Source organism: Nycticebus coucang, chromosome 10 (assembly GCF_027406575.1).
Source record: "Nycticebus coucang isolate mNycCou1 chromosome 10, mNycCou1.pri, whole genome shotgun sequence".
Taxonomy (NCBI): Eukaryota; Metazoa; Chordata; class Mammalia; order Primates; family Lorisidae; genus Nycticebus; species Nycticebus coucang.
The window spans coordinates 64,311,991-64,337,843 of record NC_069789.1 but is presented as its reverse complement, the minus strand read 5'-3'; the positions used below and the strand labels follow the sequence as shown (position 1 = coordinate 64,337,843).

General features: G+C 34.4%; 1 protein-coding gene across 2 annotated transcripts in view; it reads left to right on the top strand.

Annotated features, from left to right (window-relative positions):
* Positions 1-25,853, top strand: part of NEK7 (NIMA related kinase 7) — a 158,398-nt gene that overhangs the window by 117,935 nt on the left and 14,610 nt on the right. For both annotated transcript variants that reach the window (XM_053606378.1, XM_053606379.1), the window contains exons 8-9: positions 14,197-14,291; positions 18,294-18,407. In XM_053606378.1, the coding sequence (XP_053462353.1) occupies positions 14,197-14,291; positions 18,294-18,407 (209 nt within the window). The remainder of the gene's footprint in view (positions 1-14,196; positions 14,292-18,293; positions 18,408-25,853) is intronic.

The following is a 25,853-nucleotide window of genomic DNA, read 5'->3' as shown; positions in this document are numbered from 1 at the left end:
AAACCTGGTTTAATTGTCACCATGGACCATTTCTTTTTATTCTGCCTTTAATAGTAGTAAGATGAGATAATTACTAAAATGTATTTTGGAAGAGGAATTCACCTAACCATTTCAAAGACTATAGTAGTTTATAAATGTTTATTTATTAAAATAATATATATGATTATAAGAATTGCAGAGGAGAAAACCTAAAGATGACCTATAATTAATAAGGAAAATATTTCCTTAAGTTACAAAGTAGAATAGAGTTAATATTATAGCAGTTTCCTTTGTTCTTAAAATAGAATTAATGTAGCTATAACATCATGTGGACAATGGAAATAAAGCTGTGTAGTTTGGAAACAATAGAAATTACTAGGAAGAAATGATTTTTAAATTATTTTAAAAAGAGTGATAGATATTCTTTTAAAATTCTTCAAATTATATTTTCTCTTTGTACATTGAAGGCTTATGTAAAATGGTGACAACCAGAAGAAAGAAAAAATTAAGGTAAAAATAACTCGGCTTTAATTTAATGGTACTCATCTTTGGTGTTACAATTTCATTGAAAGCCACTGATATTTTTATAATATTGTTTTTAAATGTGAAATAAAATTTTTTTAAATGGCTTGACATGGAATAAATGAGTTACGCTAAATAACAAAGTCTCTCAGTCAACTAGATATTTTTAAGTTTTTCTGGCTTTGTTACTAAGGTTCTGTGTGACCTTGAACCTATCATTTAATTTTTTTATACTTGGAACAGTACCTGGTACATAAGTAGGCACCCAGTCAATATTCACTAAGTTATGAAATATTGTATCCTTGTTTAAAGAGTGGTGGAAAGGTAATGCTTTGGGATTTCAATTTTGTCAAGTATTTTGAAAACATAAAATTTCACCCTAAGGTTGACTAACATTGCTTCTTTCCCTTTTACTTCATATTTATTTTTACAGAGCATTACAACTTTTTCTGAAATTCTGTAAATACATAAATTTGTCTAGCACTTTAATAAAGTTTAATTTGGAAAATTATAGCTCTTACAATACAAATAGTGGAGGATTTCTATGAAAGAAACCTTAGACTGTTCCAAGCCAGTGGCACTTATCACTGGTAAAGATACCTGTTAACATGTTTTTGCTGTATGTTACTCACCTGAATGGAATGTTTGAACAGCATTCTGTTGGTAATCTACTTAGAAACGCTCGGTTCAGTTACACACACCCTAGCATATGCCCCATTCATACTCATGTATGTTATTTCCATGCTGCTTTGCAAACTTTTACTCTGAGCATGCTGAAGTCACCAACCCAAAGAATACAGCATATTATATGAAACCCAGATCTTAACAGTTTCAGAAATGGATGTCTTTTGTATGCCTGAGACTGCCCGTTGCAAATGTTCTAAACAGAATTTACAAACATACATGCTGTCTCCATGTTCTAGTCCAAATTATGTGATATAGAGAATAAATTTAATTTTAATGGATTTAGTAATTGATTAAGAATTTCAAGTTGTATTGAAATTAACTCATTTAGGGCTAAGTAGTTTTGTATGAAATACATGATGATGCCCATAATTACTCTGCATTCTAAGACACACCCGAAAGGTCGGCAATGAAGAAGTACAAATGAGACTGTTTCCTTAATGGATGAATCAATAGAAAAATAATTTCTTTCATATACAATTTTGTTTTACATATTATTTCGAGAAAAAATCCTTAAAGTAAGAACATTGCTTTTATCCTTGCTTGTCTTCTGTATAGTTTAAAACTGAAGTTCACTAAACAAAGTATATTGATCACGAGGAATTAAAGTTCGAACTCTAGCCTACTAACACTCTTTGTGCCCAATAAAAATGCTATTTACAAGAGTCAGGAGAAAGTCTGCTAACACATAAGATCAGTATAAAACAAAAAGGGTAGAAATCTTAACGTGCACTTATTTTTGTTGACAAGTTGGCTCTAATTACTACTTTTAAAGAATTATGCTGTCCTATGTTAAGTTTTATATATTTTTTTAAAGAGCAAATTTAAGTTCCTTTCTATTAGTTGGTACTGAAGTAATGGAAAATATGGCAACCTATGCAAATTTATTTTGCTTATAGAAAACACAATAGAATTATATGTTTTATTATATGTTCATGTATTTGTTGATTTTACTGAGGATCAAATCTATAGGGCATGATTTATCCATAAAGCAGGACTAAATTTTAGTGAAAGTAAAAACAATTGAGATCTGAATATACTTCTTAAAGAAAAATGTAAATAAGTTTACTTTAAATCATGTTTATCCTGGAGCTAAATTTCTTTGAACTGTAGAAAGGAGATATTTTCAGGAATTTAATTTTAAAATGAAAGGAAATATAGGATTTTAGAAGCATCTTCTTATAGTTACACATTTATACTTGTTTTTTTTTTTTTTTTTCAAAATTCATTTATTAAATTAAAAATTCAAATAAAGATACTATTTTAACTGATTTTGGCTCATTAATAAATAGGAAGTTTACTTCCAAAAACAATTTGTATTTAACAGTCCTGAAGAGATTGACAAGTCTTTATATTTTGCAGTTGTCTGTTCATTTTGCATCTCTTAATAGTGTCATTTGATTCTGTGATAACAAATCTACATGCCATAACACCTGTAATTCCTATCTTACGTAGCAAATAAAGCTATATAGATAGCCACACTTTCAGAACCAAGTCTTAAAACTAAAAAAATCAGACAGCATAGTAATAATTCCTTTAATGCAAGGATTAAAAATTACAAATATTAAATCTGACGTTGCTGGATGTTGAAATCATATTCAGATCCTCAAAATTGAAAAAAGCCTCGGCGTCCTTCACTTTTTTTCTTCCTCCATCCCTGCCTGCCACCACATAACATTGTCTCAAAATGTCTCCATTTTCCATTCCTTTTTTCTTAAAATAAGAAGTTCATGTTTGGATCAGGAAAATACCCTCTCTGTTTCTAATATTATTTTTCTTTAATTCATTCTAATTCATTAGAAGTTTCTTCCTCATAAACAATTATCTGATTCTGTTACTTTTCCCCAAGTCTTTGGTGATTATTACCTGACGAATATCATGAAAAGTCCCTAAACTGGTATTCGCAATGCTTTGCAAGTGTATTAAGGGGCCGCGGCATTAGGAAGGTTGAGAACCACTGGCTTTAGAGTTTGGTGTCCTCTAGATCTCTGCTCTCACTGACTGCACCACCCCACCTTATATGTGCCAGCCTTGTTTTTCCTCTTGCTTTGGTCTGGATATAAGAAGTAGTGTGATGTTCTGGGGAGAGGAAAGGACGCCCAGATTTCCATGTTTGCTGGTCTGTAGGACCTTGATCAAGCCATTCATTAACTTTTCAAAAACTCAGTTTCTGTAATTCATGAAAATAAAAATGGAGGTGATAACCATCCTATGTTGTCCCTTATTCTCTAATCATTCTCTAACCAAATAATATAATGAACATGAAAGTGTTTTATTAACACTGTGATACGCTGTATAAATGCTAAAATTGCTTATGTCAAAGTGATGGTGGTAGAGGTGGTGAAGATCCGGAAAAAGAAGAGGGGAAAAAGGAGAAGGGGTTTCTGTGTGCATTTTATTTATTCTCTTAAAAATACTTGAATTGATTCATTCAAAAATAGTTTTTGTACCTATTTCATACAGGTGCTATTCTAGGGACAAGGATTATGGATTGAATAAGACAAGTCCTTGTTCTCAGGGAGCTTATGGAGGGAGAAAACAGATAATAATAAAGCAAACACAGAAATAAGAGGAATTGGTAGTGATGTGACAAGAGTAGCTAATAGAGGGCTAATTTAGAAACGATAAGGTGGGCAAGGGTCTCTAAGAATGCAGAAGAGGCAGCTAAGAAATAATGCGTTGGGCTGACTGAAGAGTTTTTCCTATGGAGGGACAGATACAGGACGAGCTCTGTCTGCAGAAGGTTTCCTAGAAAGGACAGAAGGAAGGGCCAGAGCCAGGTAGAGGAGGAAGTCAGATTGATTATGGCCAGCTTTCCCAAAGTGGTGATAAGAAGGACATGACCTGAGTTGAAGACAGCAGCCATGGACCCCTTACCTTCGCTGGGCTAAGCCTGTGCAGGATGGTCAGCTGTTCCCAGGTTTTTCTGTGTTGTCTTCTTTCCCTCTCAGACTGCCTCGCAGGTGCCACCCTGAACTGGGCAGAATTAACACGTCGAAGTTCATTAGCCCATACAACAGAAGGTTCATTATGCCAGTGATCTAGAGCCATTCTAGACAGTTCTTGGCTTTTGGGGGTGGGGAGAGCTCAGTTCCCTTCTTTGTTTTTTACACGAACTTATGTTAAGTAAGCTTTTGAAACGATTTGGCTGGGGAACTAATTGTAGGATATTATACTATCTCTAGGCATTTTGCCTTGTTTCCTTTCATATTGTTTGTCAATCTTATAAATGCAACAGATATTAGGAAACTTGTTATCTGTACCTACATCTTTAAAATGTGTGATGAGGACACAACTCTCCCTTGAATCATGCTTTCCGATGGCTTAGATCAGTGGCTTTCAGATTCTTGATGTTGGCCCTGGCAACATTGTGGCCCTTTGGGAATGTAGCCATACATAACTGAAGCAAAATGTCATGAACAATGCTTTCCGTTATGACTACAGCACACTCTGATATTTTCTGTTCTATTTTATTTCACTAGAAATCATTGTTGCAACCCATTAAATTGATTGCACAGCTCATTAATGGGTTGTATGACCTACAATTTGGAAAATATCGGCCTAGGTCAATAATACCTTCATGCTATTTCATTAACTTAATAGCCGATTCTCATTTTCCACCTACTTTTTTTACATTCTCCTGACTCACTATCTGGTCAGCTCTGTCGGTCAAACATAAATTAGTCATTTGCAGTATTATTTATCCTTCTGGAGGTGGGTAATAACATGCATGGTCGTTCTTCACGGGGTGCAAATCATTCTACTCCCTAAGATCCTTACAGGTATACAGGTGGACATAAAGTTTAAATTTTAATTGCACACGAACTTTATTTCCATCTTGTATGTGAACTGTGCACTTGAGCTGTTCTCATTCTGGAGTTGACGGAGCAAAGGATGGAGAGCTAAATGAGGCTCTGAAGATAGCGAGTGGGTCTGTGGCTTCTAGTCTGGGTGTACTCTACCACGTATTTTGTTTTTTTTATTATGTGAGTACTTTGTCGCATTTTCTCTTGCTGTATGACCATTTTTTGGTTTGTTGTTATTCAGTCTGGAATCACCTTATTCTGCTTTGTTACCTTGCTCAGGAGCCTACATCGTTTGCGCTCTCTCTGGACTTGACTGCGCTTGCTGTTCCAAGATTCCAAAATAAATAGGAAATAAGCCTCCAGGATATTCAAGTCTGTCTTTCTATTTGTCTACCAGCAACTTTAGCTGATATTTCCAAAGAAGTGGCTCTTCTAAAGTGAAAGTTAAAACCAAAACTTGTGAAATTGGAACACAACAGTCAAGCCATAATCTTTCTCATTTCACAAGAGGCAGAATAGACTTTTTGTGTGTTTCTGTTTCTTAATTTACTCTGAAGTCTTCTTTTAGCAAATATGAATATTCTGACTCAGAAGCAACTTATTAAGAGATCAGGTATCTTTACCTTTGAATATTGCAACATAGAATAACAGAACAATTTTGTATATTCTAATATACATTATATTTCTAATCAAATCATATTAAACTACATTTATTTCCTATAATCATGACCCAGAGGAATCCTTTGTTGCTACTAAACATCAGCAAATAACAACAGTAGCAAGAAATGTGTATATCATTTTAGGATTCCCAAGTAGTTTTAAAGCACATTTTCTCCTCTATTCCTCATTGTTTTATAGTGGGTAGAGTGGATGGTACCAGATTAGGAGATGGAGATCACTCTGTTTAATACTGAATCTGATCCCTCACTCCCACCCTTCATTAGAATTTCTAATCCTTACCATGTTTTTTTCTTTTTTTCTTATAATTTATCTTCTGACGTGTTATATGTAATTAACTTATTATGCTTAGTACTTATTGTCTCTCTCTACCAGGTAAAATTTAAGCTTTGTTAGGACAGAGATCTTTGTATTTTTGGTTCCCTGATTTCTCACAGGTGCTCATAGTAGGTACTCACAGAATACTGATTAAACGAATGAGGCTTGGAGATAGGTTGTATATGCAGGATGAATTTTACTAAATATCGCAGTAAGCATAGGTTAGATTATACTACAGTGAGAAGCGAGACAGAAAAAAAAAAATCTCAGTTGCTTAGCACTGAACTGTATTATAATCTGTTACCCAAAGTCAGCTGTGTACATGTGTTGGTCTTTAGGGGAGCTGGCCTCCCTTCATGTGACTTGGAATTTCAGGCACATTCAGTCTTGTGTTATCTTCCTATCAACATACGTTTTGGTGATCCCATGGGGGTGAAGATAGCATGGAGAATCACTTACTGGCTCTTAATTATATCCTTCTGCTTGAATGTAACACAAATTACTCGCATTCACGTTTCATTGGCCAAAACAGGTCTCACGGCAATGGCTCTCTCAAGGGGACAGGGAAATGTAATTACCCCAGGTTTCCAGGAAAAGGAGGATCAGAAATAATGAATGTGGGTATTGTCCATGACTCTAAAATAAAGGAAAATAACTCATTTAGTTTTATTTTTTAAATATTGTTTATATCCTTTTCTACTTATTTGTGTTTGTGACATATAGGGTAGCTGTTGCAACCAAAGGGGAATGGCTGGTAATGGTGAATGAAGAGGGGACAGAGGTAACCTTAGGCTTAGGGAATTTCATCTTTCTAAGTGGGGAAGTTTTGAGAAGAAAGATTATCTTTAAGTCCAGAGTGATTCATGAGGTTCAGTAGAGTATTGATCCCTGGTGACTTTTCTCTGCACTTACCCTACTGGACTTCTTGTGATAAGGACCCTATTTTGGTCAACTTAAAACATTTATGATAAAGAAATTGTTACTTACCAAACTTCACATGCCACCTGTAGACTAAATGCCCGTAACCACTGTTTCCTATTCTGTGACTCTTGGAGGTAGGTTTGATTGTGTACTTTAGACTTCTGTCAGTTCTCTGGCCAACCCAGAGTTCCTCGGAATTACAAAAGACCATCGTTTCAGCCCTGAAGCCCTGTGTCATTTACTGTAGTATTATTATAGCGCATGTATTGGCTTCTGCTCTTCCCACTCCCCCAAAAGAGAAAACTTAAAAAATCCCACACACTTTACCCCACAGTGATCCAGTGAGCTCTTACGAGTTCAAACATTTTTGAACTCTGTGTCTTTTTCTTTCTATTGTCTCAGTGCTCAGTGTGGTTTTTGGTGTGTAGTAGGTCTTCAGCACACTGAACTGAGTATTCTGCTCTCCCATGCAATGTGTGAATCATCAGTACATTTGTATTTATTTTCTTTTGCTGCCCTAACAAAGCACCAGAAAGATAGTGGCTTAAACAACACCATTTTTTTTTTTAATTTTGCAGTTCTACAGTCAGATGTACACATGGCTCTCACCAAGCTAAAATCAAGATGACTTTAGGACTTCTGAAGGCTCAGTCCATTTCCTGCCTATTCAGGTTGTTGGCAGAACTCAGTTCTTTGATGTAGGACTGAGGCCCTTGTTTTCTCACTGGCTGTCAGCTGCGGCCCTTTCTTACCTTCTAGGCTGCCCTCCTTTCTCCACTCTGAAAGTCAGCAATGGTGGGTAGAGTCCTTCTCATATTTTACTTCTCTACTGCACCTTCTGTCCTATCTCTCACTGTTAATCTAAAGTAATCCTCCTATTTTTTTTTTGGAGACAGAGTTTCACTTTGTTGCCCTTGGTAGAGTGCGTGGCATCATAGCTCACAGCAACCTCAAACTCTTGGGCTCAAGCAGTTCTCTTGCCTCAGCTTCCCAAGTAGCTGGGACTACAGGCGTCTGCCACAATGCTTGGCTATTTTTTGGAGATGGGGCCTTGCTCTGGCTCAGCCTGGTCTCGAACCTGTGAGCTCAGGCAATCCACCTGCCTCGGTCTCCTAGAGTGGCTAGGATTACAGGTGTGAGCCACCACTCCCAGCTAATCTTCCCATTTTAAGGTCTATAACAGTGGTTCTCAACCTTCCTAAGGCCGTGGCCCTTTAGTACAGTTCCTGTGGGTCATGACCCACAGGTTGAGAATCGCTGGTCTATAACCTTTCTGCCTGCAAATTCTCTTTTGTCACTTATCATAACACAAGAGAGTGTAATACCCACGGGCAAAGATCGGGAAGCACGAATTCTACCTATCACACTGTTGATACTTGATAGTTAGGGAGTCATTTGTATTCTCCTCTGAACACTGATGAGGTGAAATTCTTCAAAAATCAGAGGTTTTAATGGAAGTTTATATTACTGAAAATAAATACTTTCTTTTTTGAACTGATGTTTTGATGTTAAATTTTCATATTTTTATTATAGACCTTTGTAGGCATTTTATTGCATTGTGATTTACATTTCAAGGGAGGAAATATAAATAAATTTATATTAAGCCACACTTGGCTTAATATAAATTTTGTGAAAAATTGTTTTCTATCATTGTTTTTTGGCAATTCTGTTTTTATAATTATTTGCACATTTTTTTATTCCTCAAGGAGCTTCTCACCTTGCCAAAAATCATGGTTCTTCTTAGGGGCTTACTCCATCAAGGGCTGGAATGTAGGAGGGGATAAAATGTACTTTTAATAAAATTTAATGAGGAAAATTAATCTGTTACAAAATCTAACTACATTGTATATTCCAAAGTTGCTTGTAAATAATTGGCAGTAGTTATCAGGAGAATCTGTTTTCACCAAAATTATAGTTATTAATAAATACGATGAAATGTTTCCTGTGTCATTGCTTCCTCAAGTGAAAGGAGAAAAAACAAATCGGAGCAGTAAATTAATGACGTTTTGATGAAGCATTTTCTCACTTTTATACTGTCCCCCAGAAAAGGAAAGATAGAGAATTTTCTTTTTGCATGAACATGTGTATATTTAGCTGTTAGTGTGTGGTTGTTGTACATACTGAAAATGAAATAGTTTTTTTTTTTTTTAAAAAAAGCTAACTAAAAACTCACCGGTATTGATCTTTCTGCTAGACAAATATTTGAAATCCCTTGGGAGGAAATTACATTGTTGTTATTGTTTTGTTACAGGATTGCTTGAACTCCTATCTACCTTTCACAATGAGACAAATGGTTTTCTAATTTTGTGCTATTGCCAGTAGAGTAAATGTGTAGCCATCATTCAAGCTAGATATCAGAATTTTCACAGTGGAGTCCCTTGAGTGTATAATTCATGTTCCCCGCACTATTTCCAAGTGTGATATATCCTCTGATTTGAACTTGGAAAATTAGTGTTCTTGAAGCGGGCATTAACACAGTTTCATTTTGGGTGCCAGGTGCCACCTGTGGTCACACACTTGTTTTTCCCACACCTTTCCTAGCACCTCTCGATGGCTCTTTCTTTGGCTTCTACCCTTCATTGTTGAAGGTGGTTTGGAGCCATAAAGGCAGCATATGTTCAGACAGTACTTTAGGCTGCTTTCACTGATTTATTTTTAACTTTCAGTCCTTCCTTGACTTAAGCAATTGCTCTGGGAAGAAGCTATTGTCTAATTTTAAACTGGGCACATTTAACCTCTCAGCCACCGTAACGAGTTATGTATTTAAAACATTCGGCATTGCTGCAGTGTAGAACAATTTCCACATGTAGCTCATTGAACCTGGACCCTTTATTCCTGGCTTTTCGTATGTATGTGCTATGACTTCTAGGAGTTTCTCTGCTTCTTAATTTGGAACGATAGAGTTTTTTGTTTTTTGGTTTTTGTTTTTCCCAGTAATGGTTCACAGTGGTCAGTTTTAATGAAATTAACCCACTGCTCCAATGATGAGGCAGAACTACCTCCACTGGAATTCCAGGTCCACACTCGCTGGTTCTATGATCTTTGGCAAGTTTCCCGACCTCCCTGTGACTTCTCCCTACAACAGGATAATAGCAGTAACCTCTCATAAAACTTCCCATGATAGTCCCTGTTTTGCTGAACTGTGAGCCCCACCCTCCGCGATCAAGAACTTGACCCGTCTGCGTCTGTCCTCCCAGGACCTAGAACAGCAAGGTGACACATGCAATGCATTTAATATGCTGCCTGGAGCCAAGTAACAACAGTATCAGGGAAATGCGCCGAGCATTATTAAAGCTCTTAGATGTTGTCCTTACACTTGGAAGCTGACAAGTTTTTTTTGTATAAATATCTTTTTCAGAAGAAATATTGATCTACTCCTCAGCCATTTTATATTGACCTCAGATAATATTCCTAATAGTGAAATAAATTTGGCCTCTCTTCATTCCCTCTGCCAACATAATTTCTGGGCTAACTCATGAGTACGAAGGAAAGAACAGAACTGAAGTCTTATTCTCTGAAGTTATGTGTGTTTTAAAATCAAACTGAGCTATAAAATTAATTTTTCCAACAAGGAGTATTCAAATCTTTCTTTTATGTAGTTTGCTCTAATTATAAGAGAAAGAAACAGTATTTCTAAACTGAATTGACTTATTTGTTCTCTGACTTAAAACACTCTAATAAGTTAAAAAAGGAGCGTATCATTTTTCCATTTCATTTTCTATATGGATTTTTGTAGACTTTTTATGAGTGATACAGAATTTTAGAGCAAAAGGGATCTCAGAGATCATCTTTCTCAAATCACTTCTGATGAGAAAAGTTAATAAAAAGAGAAAATGAACAGTCTTGGTGCCAAATGTAAGATGTGAAAGAGACCACCTGACCATTCACTGGTTTCGTGTTCCCTCCTTTTGTTTAGAAAACAAAAAAATAGCAATCAAAATCTAACCATACATAAAGATGCTTCAGCCGTTGTATCATTGTTTTCTCATTCAAATCTTTGCAGAGATTACAGTGCTAACATTTTAGCCAAACTGTTGAAAAAATTCTGCATCTAACCTGATTTGATGAAAGTCATTAATTTAGTGTATCTTCTAGAGTAACAACATGTTAGCAGAATTTGTTGGCTCTCATAAACATATTGTTAAACTTCCAAAAAAAAATCGGTCTTCATTTTCTTCAGAATTAATTTTAGAATGTATTTATTGTTGATGGGCTATGTATCGTGTAAAACTTTTTGTATGTAGCTGGAATAAGTCAATTAATGTAATGAAAATGTTTTCACATTTGAATGACTGCTGTAGTATATGTGAATGTAGTATTAGGAAAGATTAAAGAAAGGTCAGATAGCATTTCAGTTCTCAGCAATTCTCCTCTAATGTCAGTGTTTCTCTGCTTTCTGTAATGTTATCATCCATTTCTTTTATTCATGTCAGGAGGTTAAAATGACATTAAGTATCTGCTATTGTAAAATGTATTCTCATTTTACCTATAACCATAAATTCTTGAAGGATAAATGGAATTATGCACCCTGTAGTCTTCAAGCTCCTCAATACATAGGACAGTAGTTTGCATGATCATTTTAATGCCTAATCATATCAATCCACAAGGCTTTCTTTTCTTGTACAACTGTTAAAAGAAGTCACAACATTCTTGAGGCAACAGTGATAATAGCAACAGCTGTCACGGATTTCTAAAAAGGGTCTTTAGGAAATAATTATATCTTCATTAAGTTTGAAATGTGAAAACATAACACTGTGTTTAAATGTATTGGAAATTTTCCTGAGCACTTACACTTTTATGCGTTTGTGCTAGAGAGAGAGAAGTAAGGGTGAATCAGTTTACATGTCAGTAAGTGGAAGAGCCCTTGACCAGGACAGGGAGGGGCACATTAGGGGGCATGTCAGAAGACAGTAGAACCTCTCAGGCCTGTGTTCAGTTAATTGTGAATTTATCCAACTAATAATTGTAGTGCAGAATGCAAACTTACTTACCTTATATAATGACTCTTTTGGAAAGATGTCGATCAAAGAGGTGAGTAGCATACTTAGCTTTAAATTTTAATATACATTCAAGAATATGTCATTAAAAAAAAGAATATATGTAATTTCAACATTCAAATAAAACATACCTATTTAGTGTAAAGAAATTTGTTATTTATAATATGGAGAAGAATTGGAATCTAAGTTTACCCGTGTGAACTGAGTGTGTAACTTTTTGAATGACCTCCAGCAGCTCACTGGACATTAAGACTTTTTACATTTTAAGTTTAGTTTAGCACAATTCCTAATCATTCCTCTCCCCTGCTCCCTTGACTTGGGTCAGAGAGTTCAGTTTGTATTGCAGTTAAGGTGTTACGCTGGGGCTAATCTCTGTAAAATGCTAGCATTTGTTCTTCTTTTTCCCTATCATCAATCTTTCACACTCATATCAAACCCCTAATGTATCAGCAGGTTTCCCAGAGCTACTGGTTAAAATTACCTTTGCTTTTGGTAAACTCTGAACCTTCAAGCCTCAGTGTTCTCAGCTGCCCCCTGTGGATTCTGTGAAGCCTCTCTCTGCACATTCCTCACTGCCAGCCACTTGCTTTATGTCCTGAAACCGGGAGCCTGTGTACAGCCCTGTTTATTATTCCAGCTGTACCTGCCAACCTACCTTAAGTGGAGAAAATGTGTAAATATTTCCAATAATTGGTGTCGCTTATGCAAACTACAAGTAAAGTGGATAGAGCTCCCCATGCTAGATAGCTGGTGTTTATTTTAGACAATGACACAAATTCTTTAAACCCAGCTATTTTTTAAAGTTTCTTTCCTTTTCTGACATTACAGAAGTTGGCAGATTTACCTTTGTCTTTACAGTAAATGCTGCAGTTAAATATCTTATTTCATTAAGTTTATCTTATTAATTTCATATCTGTATACTTCATATTTTATTTAAACCTTTTACCTTCCTGTTTGCATACACTTTTTTTTTTTACTTTTTCAGTTTCATAAATATGTCTCTTATATCCATTCTGAAACTATCCATTCTTAGTATAAAAGGATTCCAATATAGATAGGATTTCTTGAATATATGGTTCATGATGTTTTCACCTTTACAGACTATAGTTTCCACATACAACCATTAGGTTATAATTTTATAATTTTGGAAAACTGAGTTCTGTTTTTGCTGATAGTGCTTTAATTATTAGTGTGACTCTTTTTATTACCTCTTAGTAATGACCTCTGCTCAGTATTGTGATTTAGTCTCAGTAAGATTTACAGTAAATACCTGGGGAGTTTTTGAAAATTAATAGAAAAAGAAGAATGCTTTTTCTCCATGAGCCGAAAGGTATTTTTAGTAGCTCTTGCCTGAGGTAAATAAGATTGCTAAATGTTGTTCTCAAACTTTGATTTTCTTTTTGGCAAAAAGCCTTAGGCTGATGATGGTGAAATAACAGGCATCTCAACCTAAAATTAAAGATATTCACCTTGAAAGTCACTTACATGTTTTATCCTTCAGAATATAATGCATATGCTTTTGCTCATTTTTATGTTTTTAATATTAGCATTTTAGCATATTAAAAAGAAAAAAGTATTAGCATATAGAAACAAATAAAAACAAAAATATCTGGAGTATATGGTCTCCAAAAGGGTCTTAGTAGTAGGAATAACTCAGACATTTTTCATGAGATGTCGGCACCCTTTCATATAAGTTATCATATAACACTTTGATGTACAAAATCTGTTATATTCTTTCTCAAGTGGGAGTAACTAAGACACCAATTGTTAAGGGCTATATCATTTGTTAAGAGCCACAATTATATGCTAAGGAATGTTTTTGTAAAAGTTAATAATTGCTATGATTTATTTATATATATGCTACTAAATTGTTATGCAATACTATTTGTTTTTAAATAAATTATTATTATATTATCACGCTTAATTATTTGGGATATGCAAGCCACTTAAAAAAAAAAAAAAAGCAAGCCAATGTGAATCATTTAAATAGATTCTCTTGTTAGAATTATATTTTTTCCTTTAGTTGTGTTCCCTAGAGTCTCCTTGGATTGAATCGAAAGGAAATACAGTTTAACCCACCATACTCTTTTTAATGTAATATAAATGTTAATGTGCTATTTAAGGGTTGGGGTGTAAAGAAGAAATTTGAAAGTTTTGAATATTCGTGTAAACAATTTTCTGATCCTAATGAATTGTTTTGGTGCCATTTTTCAATCCAAAATTTGTGTGTTATTTTTAATACAACTGCATCTTCATTTTTGTCCTTTTTTAATTTGGTTTGTTTTTTGCAGTGGGTACACCTTATTACATGTCTCCAGAGAGAATACATGAAAATGGATACAACTTCAAATCTGACATCTGGTCTCTGGGCTGTCTGCTGTATGAGGTAGGCAATGTTGGTGAACTCCAGATGCTGATGCGTTTTCACCTGCTGCAGTCTTCTTCCCCCCTCCTTATGTCATACTCTTATTTTCTTCTGGATGATGTTTAAAAATACCCTTTTTAATTATGAAGAATCAATTCCTTGGGCTAATAACTGTTATATAATGGAATTTAGTAACTATACATTCCTAAACATTTAATTCCTCTAATGTATTTAAATTGTGTCCTTTTGATAAGAGCTATTTTTTAAGTTAATTTTATGCTTTTTTGTGTGTTTCAAATTTATAAAAATATACATTTGAGTATCTATGAATCCTTATCTGTACTTTGTATGAGAGGTACAGTGGAATGGATTTAAAATGTGAAAGTATAGTGAATACCTTTATCAATATTTTATTTTACTTTCACTCAGTTATAATTCAGTATCAAGAGTAGTATGCAAACAGATAATTTTTCTAGGATATCACTTAATTTAGTGGAAGCAAGTAATAATTTGTAGTGGTAAAGCTCAGTGAAATACTCTCTCCTATTCTCCTGGTGATGATTTAGCCAAGGAAGATGGAATCATACAGGTAGATTCTCTAAAATAGTGCAGTGCAATAATTTGTATGGTTAAAAGTAAGCATATTAGTTAACACATTGTATATAGAGAGTAATGGAATCAAAGAATATCTCAAGCTAGTGACTTTGGTCATTTTGTTTTTAATTGAATAGTAATTTTTTTAGGCTTTAAGTCAAAGCTGTTAATTAAAAATTACTATATATCTGAATAAGTTTTCATAAAGTAAAGAAACATGCTACAGTAGATAGAAACCAATACATTTCTCATTACATATTTTGTTACCTCTTATCCTCGTGACTTAAATGAAATATGAAGACATTATCTATTTTAATAGTGCCACTATTACTTGGAAGTGGGGCATCAGGAGGTAATGTTTTTATTTTGAAATGTGTGTCATCATTTTTTATTTTTTCAGTGATTGTAGATTTAAATTTCCTTAATTTAAGGAACCTGAAATTATATATTTGTTCTTCTTTCTAACATGACCGACTATACGTAAATGAAAGGATTTTTAAATGTTCCTATTAAATAAACTCATAGTTAGGATAATTTTCATTATGAAAAAATTATGAATTAATAATGTAGCAAGGTGTTTTTATATATGCACATGAGATTATACAAGATTTATGCTCATTATACTCTTTTACAATTTGGTACAATGCTTAAAAGTAGTTTAATTATATTGAGTTGCTACAGTGTTTCAAAGTCAGTCACTTTGTACATTTAAGATATTTTGTTTCTGTTTAGGTAAGCTTAGATTCCTTCAGGCCGTCGCCTAATGTTATCAAAGCAACATTTTCTCTTTAAACACCTAAAAGTAAACAGCAAATTGGTTTCCAAATAACAAGATTAAATTTAGCAGTGAAAAAAAAAAGGTTCAGTGGAGGTAAAATAAGTAGGTTTTTGAGAGGAAGTTTGCATATTTCTTTTAAAGCTAAGCCTACTCTCATGTCAAAACTGAAATAATTTATCACATTTTGAATTTGCCTTTGAGAGGTAGTGTCCCATTTTTATGTATAATTAAAACCACCCAAATAAAAATTATTTTTTTGGACACTCCTCCATCCATGAGTTATATATGTTGTAGATGATTTATAGTTGAAGTATTTACCATGCTAACATTAGTTTTCATCTAAACTACATTTTCTCTATTTCTCTATGTGAGTCTTTCAGAAGAACTAGAATTTTTCTAGGATTTAATTAGCCTTTATGTTCTATCTCCTTTCAGCTATGTTTCAATATACTGCTAAGAGAAATAATAGAAATTTAGCTTTAAAAACTTGGCCATACATCACATAGATATTTTATATTGTATATCACTAGGAAATTATTATCAACAATGAAGGAGTAGGAAGCCTTTTTTGAAAATGTATTTTAAACTCAGAAAATTAGACTTTCAAATATTCCTGAAACCTTCAAAAAAAAAAAAAAAGCAGTACAATTTTAATTGATATGCAACAAAGTAGACTTTACTAATTAAAATCAAGATGCTGTGCTTTTGCTACATGGACCTTTACATGGAAAAGTAGGTTTTACACATTTCCTTTATTGTTCAGCGCAGCAATTGCATCCTTACAGGGTTGTAGGTTGGTGGCTTACAGTTCAAAAAAAAAGAGAGCTGCCACCAGCCCCGAAGACAGACAGTGGGCTTTCGTCCCTCCAACACCCCCAGAATACTAATCAGGAAAGTCAGACCCTGGAGGTCAGGGAGCAAGTCAATCATTCTAGCGATCGTCTCAGTGTGGAGGATCAAATTAGCCTGAAAAATTCAGCTGCTGGGAGGAGAGGGCGAGCAGCTGTCAGGGGCAGCATGGAGATGCACTAATGAACCAGATGAATAGTGCAAAAGCTTGAAAATAAAAACAGGACAGTTGACATTTTTCATCTGTCAAAGCAGGAGATGCATGAAAATATACTATTCCTGTTTAACTCCTTAGGGGACGTTCAGATTTTTTTTTTTTTAACACTGTGCAGTATGGAGAAAAAGGACAATAATGAACTCCTAGCATATGGTAATGAATGTGTGTACATTTACATAAGGTTTCACAAACCTGGGAGACTATAGTTTTATAATAGTATTTCTAACGTAGCATTTTTAATATCTTAAGGTATGCTTGCATTTAAAACAAAAATGCCATAATTATTATTGTAGTTTCTCTTTCTCTGGGATGGAGTGTTATATATGACTGGGACATTTGAATCATCTTTTACTTTTTTTCTTTTCATGTGGAACAGCTGTTCCTAAAGTTGTTCCGTATAGACCTACGTAGGTTTTATGTACAATAGAGGGTAGGTAAAAAATTGTCCGTCAACTTTCCAGGGTTGATTTCCAGTTGCACCCCCCCTTCGTCCAGGCTCGGAAGGAGTTAAAGCTCTGTCTGGAGCACAGAAGACAGATGAGAGCCATTTTCAGCTAGTCCTGTCCCCGCTGACGCTCACTGAGTAGCACAGCATGGACGAGCGTGTTTCACACACACTCCGCCTGTCTGGGGAATGTACACATTGTCCTTCCAAAATCAAACTTATTAGCACATGTAGAAAAGGGTGACTGACTCTGGGGCAGCCTGGCACTCCGTGTTGCATTCTTGCTGCTGCAGTTCAGAGATTTAGAAGGTTTTGAACAGGATGCGAGCATTTTAAATTGAATTTTTAGTTTGTAACCCTGCTTACTACCGCACTTGCTTGCACTTTAAATGTCAAGTCAGAACCTTGTCTTAAAATAAATTTAAATCCAATAATGTCTTTTTTAAAGTTGTTCATCCTTTGAGTGTTTTTCTGCATAAAAATCTCATTTAGAAGCCTTGAATTACAGCTGTGACTCGTGCAGCTTTGTAAAATATTTAGTGTTTTGAGACATTATAAAAAGAAAAGTTCTAGTTCATGGTAAACTATTTAGGGATCCATTAGAATATTCAAATTGAGGAGACTTTTTTTTTCTTAGAATAACTTTTCCCTATAGAACCGTTATGCAAGATGAAGTACTATGCATTCTAGTCCCTAAATTATGTTCCCTAGATTATAATTCAGTTTTAACTTCAGTTTCATGTTTGTTATATTTTGATCCTTAAAATGGTTGCAATATACCTTGAAATATCTATTTTGTCATGAGATATACTAATTGCTTTTAGGGCATTATATATACAGAGTTTTTAAGTTATGTGTTAATATTGTTTTATATGTAAACATGTATATATGTATACATGTAAATGCTAACCATTCTCTATTTTAGGGAATTGTAAATGTTGAAAAAAATAATAATCAAAAGTTGAAATAAGATTTTTAGCACTTGCTAAATAATTCTCAGAAAGGAATATTCATAAAGGTCAAATTGCCTAGAGACTTTATTTAAAGTATTTGTAACTATTTTCTACGCCAGTGTAATATATGAAATCACCTTTAAAGTTACCATGTAACTATATCAGTTTCATTGGGAGTATTTTACAGATGGCTGCATTACAGAGTCCTTTCTATGGTGACAAAATGAATTTATATTCGCTGTGTAAGAAGATAGAACAGTGTGACTACCCACCTCTTCCTTCAGATCACTATTCAGAGGAAGTAAGTCATTTTCCATCCCCATATTTGTCTCCTGTTCGTTTTGCTGACCTTTGTATTTTATGAAGAAATTTTACTTTATCCAGAAATACAAATGAAAAGTATAGGTAGCTGCAATAACACTTTTGATTCCGTTTTCATTCTCTTGGAGCCTTGCTGTTTAAAGAGTTGACTCTGGAATTCATAATGTGGAATGGAATACAGCACAGCATGTGGTGTAAAATCGGCCACTTCCTAGGTGTGATAAGAATAGTAGCTGATTTTACAACATTATGAACACTGCAAAGGGCAGAATGAACTCTCAAACCTAGACTCCAGTTTATCAACATGTCTGGTGGCCTATCCGAGTAGGCCTCTCATTTTCATAGCCTCAGACCAGCAAACAATTATAACTTCCTATTTTGGCAGAACTCCCTCTCTCCATGTTTTCCAAATTTGAAACATGCATCTCTCATCTACGTGTTCCCGCATCTTACTCTTTAAGCTTCACCCTCCCTCTTTGACAATACTTGTCCTATCACCACTTCACTGCTAGTGACAAATACCTTCGGGGAAATGTTTTGAGGTTGTCTTGGTAGACATGGTAAAATGATGGCAAATTTCATAAGACTTTACATTATTGAGATCTGAATCTGAATCCTTGCTTGCTTTGGGGACCTATTGAAATGAGTTGTTTTGGCTCTACCCAGCATCCAGGTTTTCATCAAAAGAAACAACTCCCATTTTAACCTAATACACAGGATTTTACCAGTATTTAATGAGGAGGTATGCAAAATAGCAATGTCTCAGGTCAACTAAAATGTTTCACATAAGCTCTTTTTAGAATACTCACTGGGGACCCAACCAGAGGGAAAACCATCTTGAGGTAGGACATCTCACCTTCCAATGAGCAACACATTTTTTTGCCCCGGGAAAATAGAAAGGAGCAAGGAGAAAAAAAATACAATTATATAATGTTCACTTACTAGATAATTTTGTCAGTCTTTTTATTGTGAAATGAATAACCTCCATTCCTAATATTGTGTAAGGAAACTTGAGCCCGTGTAACTTGAATAATAAATATCTCTAATGAATTTTTACCATAGGTAAAGCATTTGTGTTCCTAGGATGTAATAAGTATTTTTTTCTTCTAGTAGTTTTTATACTGATAATCAATTGTGCCTGTTTTTTTGGCTTCATAGCCTTGCTGTTCAGGTAATTAGAAGAAACTCTTACAAGGCAGTGATGATAATTCAGAAGCATTATCTCTATTTGATGTTAATACTATTATGTTAGCCATTTTTAATTACTATTTTGGGCCTAGACTATAAATATGGCATTTCACAAAACCAACTTCAGAGCTACAGGCCTGGAAATACAGGAGGGTGTGAACAATAATGCAGAACGATAGCCGGAATGTCAGGGGCCTTTCTTTGTTGTGTCATTCATGCTGTCTTCTTTTTTCCATGAAGCACATGAATATTTCACATATCTGCATCCTCATCCCCTATTCTTCTTGACTAATTTTCAGACTGTCTGAATTTGCATTTCACATGGTAGCTGATTAGGAGATGCCGGGTGCAGCCGTGAAGCCTCAGCAGGCGGTTACCATGGTGACCTTCAGCAGGATTTTAATGATGATACCACTAGTGGTTCGTTGAAGTCGGCCTGCCTGCAGGGCTACTTCACTGCAGCTAAGTGTGAAGTTGGATATGTGGATTCTCAGCCAAGGGGCAAATATCAAAGTCTGGCCCAGATAGAAGGTCTCAGAGTTGGGAAAGGAAAATAGATTTCACTTTTTATTTCACTCTATATAGTCACCAGTTTCGAAAAGAGCTATAGAGCAAAACACGTTTAGAGGGTGTACTTTCCAAAAAAGGTAGTCCAATTCCTCATACAGGTAGAATCTGTTGTCCTGCCCTGATGAAGAAGAAAGCTAAATATCTAGGTAAAGATGGAAAATCATTTTTACCAAAGAAGTGAACATAAAAATGCACAGACTATATAACAATGTGACTTTAATCTGTTTAGGTCTGTAGAAGAGTTCTCAAAACAAGAGCTTTGAAATGCAGATGTGCTAATAAATATTTTCTGTCCTTAAGTAGGCATTCAGTTTGTTTGTAAAAGAATTATTCAGGATTCATGGTGGCAAAAACAGATTTGATGCTGCCATAATATCTCAAACATTTTTTTTTATAAAGTAGGCTCTTAAGATCTTTTAAAATTCAAATTGCCATTTAGTTTATTAGTATAGCAAAATATAGGAACCAATGAAAAGTGAAGTACCGAGTTTTCAAACACTGAATTTTAAATAAAAGTTGACATTTATTAGATACCGATTTTATCACAAATATAGCAATAGACTAGGTTTGAAAAATAAGAATTTTAAGCAAATTAACATACCAAATAGCTATTTGAGAGTTTACCAAATTTATTTAACTACTGCTGAATTTTTAAGGCTGCTGTCCAAAGATTTGAAGGGAACATTTTAAGAGAATACTAGCTATCCCTACCAACCAGGCTCAATTGATAGGAATCCTGAGGAACCCTACTTAATTTATTTCTAGATATGTATAATCATTCCATTTAGAAGGATTCAGTTTAAAAGCTTGGAATTTTAACTTTAATTCCCTAGTTACATTCTAAAACATGGATACAGGTAAGCATTAAAACTAAAGATAAGGAGTTAGTATCCTTTGGAAAATCAAGCCTGTACCTTTCCTTTTGAATTATAATGTTAGTAGAACGTACAAATGATTAGAGTTCCAGATTGAAATATTTCAGCTACACATGAATGATATTAGGAAATGTTTATTTTATGGCTCATTAAAATATGTTTAATTTCTGTTTTGTTTTGGTGTTTTCTGTCTTTCGTAGTAATCATCTGATTCGTTGTATCTTTGGGGAATTACTATATTTAACAAAAATCTTGGGTTGAAAAGATGGATATTTTCCCTCAGGTGTCTCTCAAGTTCAAGTTAAATTTGGTATTATTGTTGGTAATGAAGTAAACATATATTGAATATTTACTACGTACAAGGAATTATGACTCAAAAAGCCCCTCATAACCTGACCTGGGCTCATCTCTTAAGGATTATTCATCATTGGATACTCCCCTTTTCTTTCCTTAGCTCTGTCAGTGCAAATTCTACCAGAAACTCTATGAATTTTCATGTTTTGATAAGATACTGATTCCTCTTTCTGAAAGACCTTTTTCCCTGTTCTTTACCAAATTCATTCTTTTCCTTTCAAACATAGTGTGGCTCTCTTGCATAAAGTTTCCCCCAAACCTTTCTTCTCTCCCCATGTCCTCCTTCCTTGGCAGTCATGCTGTGTTGTAGTAACTTCTTTGCTTGGCGCCTCTTCCTCCAGATGGTGAAGCCCCTGCCCTTGAGGAGCAGTAACTCTGGTTCTTATCTGTGTATTTCTAGAATCTGACACATTTTAAAACGTTTGGTGATTGATTGATGGAGGAGATGAAGGAATGGAGAGAGATTAAAGGAGATTAGCCAAAGTCTTGGGTTGAAAAGATAGATTTAAAAAAAAAAAAATGGAATGAACCAATAAATGACAATTGAGTAAGTGAGAGAAACTTCTCCAAAGAACTTTCTATCTAGTAAGGCAGAAAGCTACTCAAAAGATATGTCAGAGGATGTGATATTTTTCTTTTATTGATATTACTTCCTATGTGGTGTTTTCATTTTCTTTTCCATAAACGTCATCATCTCATAAATGGCCAGTGTCTATTTACTGGGAAATAAATAAATAAAACTAAAGGAAATAAATATTTTCCTTCAGTTTTAGTATTTAATTTCTTTGAGAAACACTGGAGTGGTAATTAAAATTACACCTTGGTTCATTTAATTATCTCATGAGACCATAGGTAAATACGAAAGTAATAATTATTAAGAAAATTTAAAAATGTCATTCTACTGAGTTAGTTCTTTTTAACTGATGTGTATTTTCTTAAAAATGTGAGCATTAGGCTCGGCGCCTCTAGCACAGTGGTTATGGTGTCAGCCACATACACCAAGGCTGGTAGGTTTGAACCCGGCCCCGGCCAGCTAAGCAACAATGACAACTGCAACAAAAAATAGCTGGGCATTGTGATGGGCGCCTGTAGTCCCAGCTAATTGGGAGGCTGAGGAAAGAGAATCGCTTAACCCAAGGGTTTGAGGTTGCTGTGATGCCATGGCACTCTACCCAGGGCAACTCTGTCTCAAACAAAAAAAAAAAGTGAGCATTAATGTCATACAAAATGTAGATGTTGTCTGTTTAAATAATTTGTATTGAAATTAGTTTAAATAGAGGATGCATAAGAAAAGTTAACCAGGGTTTTACCTCAGTTGTTGTTCTTAACAGATTTCTCTTCATTTTAGGTTTAAGAGGATAGGTTTGGGGAAGAGTTCTCAAAAGTATACAGTTTACAGATGGAAGTATATGAGTAGAAATCAGAAGGAAAGATAGAGTGATCTTGGTTTGAGAAAGTAGCATAGGAAGAAATTAAATTGAAGGCTTAAAAACAATGTTTTGATGAAAGAGAAATTTAAGCACCTATAAAACATTAGAAAGGTGGTTAAAATCTTTTTGATGAAGTGGACTGTGTGCCGTAACAGTGCTTGTTATCTGAACTAATTGCTATGACACATGTTTAATAATAATTTTAAATTTATTATAAAGAAACTGAAGAGCACAATATTTGTGATTATCTTTTAGTTATATTTTGGAAAATTGCTAGTTTATTAAGTCTTTGGTAAGTCTCATGACTACTTTTTACAGGTGAAGAAACCAAAATGTGAATTTGGAATCAGAATTACTAACCCAGTGATCACTTTTCACACTATTTAATGTCTCTTTTGTTTTAGATTAAAATGTCTCTCCATTTTGTGTCTTTATACTTCCATCTCGTAAATAAAAAGTATTTGTTCTTATTAAGAATCAATCAGTGAGACTACTATTCACATATAAAAATTATCCCTTAAAATATCAACCTGAAAGATCACATCCAAAGAAGTAATAGAGGATGGATGACATTTCATAAACTTCCCTCATAAAGGTAATAAGCATATTTTGGTTTAACCTCCTTTCAATTATTTTTGTCTTCCTTTCTTAATTGGACAAATGTCCCCCTCTTTCTTTTTTTTTTGAAGTTAGAAAAATGGAAGGCAGGAAGAGAAGGCTATACCCTTGGAGGCCTCCCCTGGAATGGGTCAGCAGGACTGCCTGCCAGTAAGGCTGCCAGTGTCATCCTCAGTGCTTCACTCAAGTGTGTAGGGATTCCTGCATCATAGTCTTTGTTTTTGAGACAAGAAAAGTTTCCATTTTCCAGAATATTTAAAAGCTAATACAAGGATTAAAAAAGTGTGGTATTTTTTCCTGTGGTTGATTATATATGAAATAACAACAGTAAATTTTTAATTGAACTGTAAGTTTTAGATATTTATTAGGTTATTAGAGAGTATCATAAATTTATGTGTCTTTGAATAAAATTGTAAGGTTGAATTTTTTTCAACTTTTGAAGTCACCATTTTCTTTAATCACTTTTTTCTTCTCTCAACTTTCCTGTTAAAGAAGGGCAATGACATTATTAGCATTTTACGTATGAGCAAGTAGAGACCCAGACACTGTTTAGAGCAAATACTAGAATTCAGGGCACTTTCTTCTCACGGCACCCCCTGCTTGTGCTACAAGAACACTCAATGCAAAGTAAACTCTTAGATGCTTTAAGAGTGAGCATTTCATGATTTCTAACCTTAGTCGTATTAATTCTTCATTTTTCTCTTTTCTCTTCTGTTCCTTTCACTCACCAAATTCATCTAGAATCTCCTTCCTTAAAGGCGTGCTATTGTTAGAAGGCACGTGTAGGAACAAGCATTTGTTCATAAGACTCTGTGGGCTTATGATAACTCAGGGACCATTAAAGAAACCACAGAAGGTAGGAATACATACATACATATTACAACATATAAAAATTACTGCATATATCACAATAAGATATCAGGTGATATTTTGTCCTTCATATAATGAACACTAGTTTGTGATAATTGCATTAGTACTTTATTTTCCAATTGACTACCTTTAAGGAAAGGAAAATTCTTCATGTGAAACCTTTAAAAATTATAACTGATTTTTCTACCTCACATTTTAAAATAATTTCTGTTTACTTTTAAATTCCAAATATGTTTAAAAGAAGATTTTTAAGAAGGTCAGTAACAAAAAACGTGACCTTTGTTTTTTTGCTCATAACGAGCTGCTTTATGTAAATAAGGGGGAAAAAACAAGATGAAAGTGTCAAGTAGAGAGTATTTTACATTTTTTAAGTTAAACTAAGTTTATAACACTTGCTCATTCATTTGTGCAGTCTGAATGTTTCTAGTTTATAGGTGCTAGATGAACAGACTTTTATGGAACTATGTAAGTTTTCTGGAGTTTTTTCCTGGAAATTAGCCAGTGTTACTCAAATGGTATTGGAGGATTTTTTTTCTTGTCCCAAGAATATTTAAATGAGGACATTATATTTTATGACACAAATAATGTTTGACAATAAATTTGTACACATATTTCTGCATTTCCTGTAATTATGTAATCAAATGCTGAGATAAGAATTATTTTCTTTAAAATGTAGAGATATATAATATTAATATGTAATAGTGCCATTCATTAAAATTAACTTAGCATTGAGTGTTATTTCAAACACAGTTAATACTATTGGATTTTTCTTCCTAAAAATTGTTTCACTAAGTTTAGTATTTTCATCATTTAAAGTATCAGCTGGCTGCCTTACTAAAAGTTGCCATATGAGATGAGATCTTTAAGCTTTGACTGTTCCATTTTTTGTTTAAAAAATATATTTAAGCAGGCCCTTTGTTCACCTGTGCTTTTGAAGTGACACTGGAGACTTGCTCCTTGAAGACATGAATCCAAAATGGTGCCCTATATTTCGCATATCCTGTGGAATCCTATAAAATCATGTAACTTTCTGTAAGACTTTCATAGTTTTCAAAAGACACTGCATGATCTTCAGTTGTGAAATACAGACATTACATTACCTTATATCTGTGTAAGATTACTTTCTTTTCTCCTTTCTCTCTACCCCCAAGTCAATCACAAGTGACACCTTGGTGTACAAAATGGATACGCCTAATCATTTTGTATAAATATTTAAAGCTCCAAAATTCAGTGCTCTTTAATGTATTAGACCCACTTTGGGGTGCTAAAATGTATCCTTGGGTAGATGGAAATTGGGTATATCTGGGAGGCTGACAAAACATAATTGGTCTCAGAGGGATTAAGATGGGGGTGAAAAAGAAACAGTACCAATAGCACTAGTCTTTATTATTCTATTGAGAATTGTGTTAGTGACCTAAAGCTATAATGCACAAAGAGCCCTATTGTTATTACCTGTACGTGACTGAACTTGATCCGTAATTGGGTTATCACCCTGACAACAATGACTGTTAATGCTGTCTT